The sequence below is a fragment of the Triticum aestivum genome, chromosome 2B (assembly GCF_018294505.1).
Source record: "Triticum aestivum cultivar Chinese Spring chromosome 2B, IWGSC CS RefSeq v2.1, whole genome shotgun sequence".
Taxonomy (NCBI): domain Eukaryota; kingdom Viridiplantae; phylum Streptophyta; class Magnoliopsida; order Poales; family Poaceae; genus Triticum; species Triticum aestivum.
This window is the reverse complement of record NC_057798.1, coordinates 663,177,402-663,184,126: the sequence shown is the minus strand read 5'-3', so window position 1 is coordinate 663,184,126 and position 6,725 is coordinate 663,177,402. Positions and strand designations below refer to the sequence as shown.

General features: G+C 41.1%; 1 protein-coding gene across 1 annotated transcript; it reads left to right on the top strand.

The window, feature by feature from the left end:
* The first annotated feature begins 1,554 nt into the window (after positions 1–1,554).
* On the top strand, positions 1,555–3,318 carry LOC123046571 (wound-induced basic protein). Its single transcript, XM_044469970.1, has 2 exons — positions 1,555–1,751; positions 3,060–3,318. The coding sequence occupies exons 1-2, from the start codon at positions 1,678–1,680 to the stop codon at positions 3,130–3,132; spliced, it is 147 nt and encodes a 48-aa protein (XP_044325905.1). The 5' UTR covers positions 1,555–1,677; the 3' UTR covers positions 3,133–3,318.
* Positions 3,319–6,725: the final 3,407 nt, after the last annotated feature.

The window sequence follows — 6,725 nt, the reverse complement described above, 5'->3', positions numbered from 1 at the left end:
TCAACCACCAACTACCCCACGAGCGACGAGTCGAAATGACCGCTACGTGGGCCGAACTGATTAATGGTGCAACATAGCCATATCAGTCGAGCAGAGATAGACTACACCATCTGAATGATTATAAAATCTGACCGTAGGCCCACCCCGATGATTTGGGAAGAGGCAACTGCTAATGACCAATCGAGACAGTCCTTGCTTCATTTTGAAGCGCGTTGGCTGGGAGAAAATAATGTTGTGGAATTCCAAAAAATGCTTCCTTTTCTAAACTGAAGAATCTGGAATTTTTTATGACAAACATTAACAACTGTTTCACATGCGTGCAAAATTTCTCCATGAAATGACATTCGTGAAGGTCTCGGCAAAAAATAATTCAATGCTCCAAAAAGAGTGTTTTTGGAAGCATTTTGGATAACACTTTGCATTCGGTTTATTCAATTTATATGGCTTTGTTGTACTTTTTTTTGTTTGTATAGTATCTTTGGTAAATACGATACAAAATTTAAATATGGTCCAATTTTGGTATGGTTTCGGTATATACCATAATAACCAAAGTTGATGCGAATTTAAAAATGACATAATAACATTTGCAAATTAAGGACTCGAAACACATACACTTTTTTTTATAGAAAACCTTTATAAGTACTCCATCCATTCCTAAATATAAGTCTTTTTAGACATTTCAAATGGACTACAACATACAGATGTATGCAGACATATTCTAGAGTGTAGATTCACTCATTTTTCTCCGTGTGTAGTCACTTGTTGGAATCTCTAAAAAAAACTTATATTTAGGACGGAGGGAGTATATATGCATGCGTGGATTCATGCCTTGATGATTGTCCGTGCATGCAAATGTGCAATGTATACTTTGCTTTGCTTATAGACGTGCTTAGTATTTTTTGCAAGAAACAAATGACTACGTTATAAGAAAAATGAACATGCTTAGCAGGACTCTGACTCATGCAAAAAAAAGTTTACTAACATGATCTTTTGGGCCTAACTGACTAAGTATGGCTGGTTGCTAAAGAAATATAAATAGTTTTTTTAATTTGTTTAACCGTTCGTTTTTTTGTATATACAAAAAACTAAATTTCAAAAATGGTAAGGAAATTTCGTTCCATACATAAAACCAAAAACAATAATAACCACATAAATGGTTCGGTTTGTTTTATCTCGGTATGATTTGTTGGTTTAATTTTAATGCACCGTGTGAATTCTGGAGCATCAATTTTGTTTTTTCTCCCGAGACTCCCCTTAATGTCATTCCATCAGGAAAATTAGCACGCGTGTGAAACGCACATCAATATTTGTAGCAAAAAAAGAAAAATCAGAATTCTTAAATTTGTGTAGTAATATTTTTTCGGATTTTACTGTAAAAAAACGGTGCATATGGGCTCGAGCTCACAAGAGCATTTTCGCATTTATCTCATTTTCCCTCTAATAAAAAGAAAAAAAAATAGGTTTAAAGATTTTAGGGCCCATTTTCCCCTCCGGGGGCCCGTCTACCTTTAGACGGCCTGGAGCCCGACGGGCCGGCCGTCGATTGATGTAGATCCGCGAAGGTGAGGGGTACAAAGCAGCCGAACCCGTGCGTCTCACCCTCTCCCACGAACCCTAGCTAGGCTCTTCACATCGGCGGCGGCGGCAGCGAAGAAGAAGAAGAGAAGAAGAAGAAAGATGATCTACGACGTGAACTCCCCCCTGTTCCGCTCCTTCCTCAGCCAGAAGGGCGGCGCGTCCTCCGACAAGAGGTAAACTCTCCCCTTCACAGCCCCGTCTCATCCCCTGCAGATCTGTTCTGCCAGTTTCCCCCTTCACGAGCGACTAATTCGTGCTAATCGGTGCGGCGTGAATACCCCGTGGTTGTTCTTGTTCTCGATTCGTGCCGGTTCCCTCATCAAAAGATTTGTGGATGTATTCGCTGTTCTTTGCCGTAGAAAATATCCCTTGAGGCCGTCTGGTTAGGGGCTCAACGAGAGGCGTTTGTTCGATTAGATTGGTTCACATGGATGTGCGGGTTGATCGATAGAGAAGTCATGTCTTGTGTGGGCTGCTTGCGCAAGCAAAAAAGGCTAATCATAAATGAGCACACAAGAAACTACTTCTTGCTGCCTTCCTATATTTTACTGAAGGGAAAATTGGTAGTCAGAAGAAAATTGGAGACGTGGAGGTTCTTAGTGCTTGCAATCTGCAGCAACTTTTTCTTATTCGACATTTCAGATAAATTGCTTCAACATTTTACATGAAAATGGTTGGATTTGAATCATTTGGTGATTGTAGTAGGTGGTCAAATTGTCTTGCAAACAAAAATAACTGTTTACTTGTAAGAGCATGTGCAGCCTTACTAATGAACTAAACACCGTGGATGCTCAAAGATTGTAAAGCTTGTTTAATACTCCCTCAGTTCCATAATGTAAGACGTTTCAAGTAGGCATGTGTTATCTTAATATTATTGTGGTGGTCTTAAGTTACGGTGGAAAGCTTATTTGATATTCTTGGATGGTAAGCTCTCGAGTAGGAGCTAGAGAGTACTCTTGTAAGTGTTTTCTCTGCTCTTATTTGAATATGAAGCAACAGGTAACTCACCAACATCCTATTGTTATACTATATTGAGTGCCATAACCTCGCTGTTGGAGAATTGCTGAGAAACTAACAAATTCGTGACTTTATCTGAGGGGCTGTGTACTAAATAAACACCCATGGTAGTTCTGTGATTGATGGTATTAGCTCAATGAAATGTGCATGTGCCTTTGGTAGTGTACACTTGGTTAACCCACATGGCAGTTTATATGGCTACAAACATGCAATGGCAGAAAGCTGTTTGTACGCAGGAAACTGAGCTTGTTCTTATCGATTAATCATCAGTTACACACTTGTGTTCCCTAATTTTTAACTGGGTCATTGTTTAGGTGTTCTTTTTACGCTTTGCACTATCGAGCTGTTGGGAAATGCATTTCTGAAAGACCCATTTGCATCAAACTTTCATGACTCCCAAAATGCAGTAAATTTGATGAGCGCTGGATTCAATCGACTAACTCCCTTCGCTTTGTTGATGGCAGGAAAATGGAAGAGCAGAAGCCGAAAGACCAGAGGTTCAAGGCCAACGAGAACAAGCCTGTAATGAACGAATGAGCATCGCCTGGACAGTCCGGTGCCTGCAAGGCCTAGCTGCCAATCATGTGACACTCCTATGTTAAAATGAGTGGTGTGAACATCTGCTTGGTCGTTCTGAAAACTATCCAAGTATCCAGTACTGTGTTTTAAGTTCCTATATATCTGAACTGCATGCCTGGAATGATAAATTAGGAGATTTTATCTTGTGATGTCTTCTCATGGAGCATTCAAGTTTTGGAATCCACTTCCAGTTCCATATGGTGATTTATGGAGCACCTTCTTTGCTGTCTATGCTATTTCTCACATTTCTTCCTTTGCGAATCAAGCTATTACTCGCGTTCTGTCTCTTAATATATACCTATTCTTCATCTGCACTCGGTAGCCTTATGCTTATCTCAGGGTAGATGTACTGATGAAGTTCAGAACTGGTCAAGTTGTAACATTGCAGGTTCAGAAAATCAATGCAAAATACAAAAATAAACTAGGTTCTTCTGTTCAACTTTGCTACTCTTGCTTTGAAGTGGCAATATATCATGGTCTCAGAGGAGCGAAACGGAGCATCTGCGGCAATGGCCTTGAACTCGCTCATGCTGTTATGTTCTCGATTCCACCACCAGCAGCTGATGGCTGCATTTACTGCACCTTGGCCAACTGCTAGAGACCTTTCGGCCTTTGGGTGATCCATCTTAGCATCATCCTTATCATCACTTCCAGCTTCTTTGTTGGGCTCTACGGGTGGGGCACTGTGATGCTCGAATATGAATCATCATTAGATTTCTTATCAGCAGACACATCAGCTGGTTATTGTTTCGGTGGTTTTGAACCATCATAATCTAGCAGAATTACCTCGACCTGGAATCCAGGTGACGGCAATTTTGTCTGGATGAAATAATAAGTCTGTTAGTCTGAACAAAGTAAGAGCAACTCGGTAACCTCAAGATAATGACTCGTCATTGCGCGATGTATTTTCTTCACTCACTGGTAGCCATTTCCGTCCACACCGAAAAAAATAAACCAAGCATCAGTTACCTTATCAAAATCAGTTGGATTCAATGTCACTTTGTTCTCCATCATCATTGTATTTATCCAACTGAAAAGAGGTAATATCACTGGTAGTCACACAACTTGCATTGAACGTGCAGTTTAGTGCTACAACTTGCAAAATACGTCTTTTTGTTAGCTAACTTGCGTTTCAGTGCAGATACGGTCACTCCATGTGTATTCGGCGCTCGCGTGGCATGCCACGTCTGCATGGGGCCACTGTCAGCGGCCGAAGACGCTCTGGAGCAACCAGTGCGTGGTAAACTTGCACGGACCCCCCTGAACTTGTTATTATTTCCGCAAAAAAGTCCCTAGAATGGCGGGAACAGGCAACCCGTGCATATTTGCTTTCGGCACCCCAAACTCGCTGGTCGTTCAGTTTGACTCCCCGCTGCTTCATCTCCGGATCAAACGGAGGCGAAGGCGGCGGCGCATCACGGCGGCCGTCGTTGGAGGAGATGACTTAACCACGTCGCCGACGTCCGGACGAAGCAGCGCCCTCGTATGGTACGTCCGCCCCCTCGTTGCTCTAGTCTGGTTTCTTTTTGCTGATTCCGGCCGTCTTGTTTGTGCCGCCATCTTCGTTGTGCCCTGTTTGGTCCGATTCTGCTCCCTTAAGGTTCTTACCAGATGTTGGATGGCGCTAGGGTTCAGCTCCCCTGTACGCATTAGATTAGAAAGTCAAGCTCCCATGTTCGCAAATTGACCTAGGGTTTAGGAAGGGGTTATGAAAGGAGGCAGCTTTATGTGTGTGTAAAAGTCCGATAAAATCGTTGTTTCGGTATGGTTTATGATATGATCCTGATTGTTTGCATTATGTAGTCAAATATGTGTGATGTTTCTGAGATGGATTTTATGTTGTTTGTACTGTGAATATCTGAAAAAAAACAGTAAACTGAATTTTCTTCGCACTGAAGGCGTGTACTCTGAGTTTGACACTGAAATTGCTATGTGCGAATTGTGTGCTGAATTTTTAGGGAGAATGAGCAGCTGTATGTATAATGTGTTAACTGAATGTCAATTCCTTCTATACTTTTGTTGTACTGATTTAGTTCTTAATAGTATATTTTGTTCATTACATTTGATGTACGCTGTTTACTGAATTTTTATTATTTTAACAATGCAGGTGATTTTGATGGGTTGTTTACTGTTGAGATACACCACAATGGGTTTTTTTGTGGGAGTGAGAGCAACAAACATGGATTACCAGGTTGACTGTGGCAAAATTCAGTTGAAACCTGTGCCAAAATACTGTCCAAAAATTCAGATTTTTGTCTTATTTTCATTGTTCAATTCTGTACAAAGTTGTGCCAAAACACTGTGCCAAAATTCAGTTGAAAACTGTGGCAAAATTCAGTTGAAACCTGTGCCAAAACTGTCCAAAAATTCACTAAACGTTCTGGCAAAATTCACAACATGTAATACATGTACATCCAAAAAAAAGTGGCATGAGATTCGAACCCAGGACCTGCCAATATTACTTGACACCGTATAGCCAGTTGGGTAATGAGAAGATTCAGCTCAAATCTGTCCACCCACATCTTTTTTATAGCAATCACTGTTATCTCTATGCCTGACAGACAGATTCAGGGGGGTCCGTGCAAGTTTACCACGCGCTGGTTGCTCCGAGCGTCTTCAGTCACTGACAGAGGCCCCATGCATACGTGGCATGCCTCGCAAGTGCCAAATACGCATGGAGTGACCGTATCTGCACCGAAACGCAAGTTAGCTGACCAAAAAGACGTATTTTGCAAGGTGTAGCACTAAACTGCACTGCACATCCAATGCAAGTTGTGTGACTACCGGTGATATTACCTCAACTGAAAATGACTGGTGAAAGTGTACCATATGATTTAAGATCAATTTATATACAGTTTCCTTTGATGTACTCCCTTGCGTCCCACAATATACATTTGTGCAAGAAAATTCGCACCAATAAAGGACCAAGGACAAGAAGCAAGATATTTCCCTAAAGGAATGATACATCATCTGGAATCTTGAAATAACCAGCTACCTCTGCTAATGACCTAGGCAACGAGAAAACCATAAGTCCCTTCCTTGGTACACTAAACCAGAAATCTTCTGGCTGAAAATGGGTTGAAATCGAGTTTCCAGATGAGGGCACAAAGGAATGACTTCCCACACATTTACAGTAAGAAAGCAAGATCTTCCCTCATATCATAGTTAGCAGTGAAACAAGAGAGCTTGAATAAGAGCGTTTTGTTTTAGAGAAACAACAATATAAATGAAACAAAGAAAAAAGGCAAATGAAGACATAACAAAGTACTCCCTCCGTTCGGAATTACTTGTCGCGAAAATGGATGTATCTAAAATTAAAATACGTCTAGATACATCCATTTCTGCGACAAGTAATTCCGAACGGAGGGAGTAGGACGCAGAAGTAGCTACCACACAAGTTCCAGATCTGATTTCTTTATAGCATTGCTCTCTTGTTTAGTTTCAGTAATGCAAAGTCTATAGAAACACGAAAGACAAATAAGGTGGTTATTCACTAGATTTCGAAAGTATCATGCTTTCTAAATCTCGAGAGAGGTCCTGAATAAGATGGA

What these genes read in the sequence shown, in the direction of transcription:
- LOC123046571 (XM_044469970.1), top strand. Translation starts at nt 1,678, where the DNA reads ATGATCTACGACGTGAACTCCCCCCTGTTCCGCTCCTTCCTCAGCCAG. An exon ending in GGCGCGTCCTCCGACAAGAG is followed by an intron (nt 1,752 to 3,059) that starts GTAAACTCTCCC and finishes TGTTGATGGCAG; the next exon opens with GAAAATGGAAGAGCAGAAGC.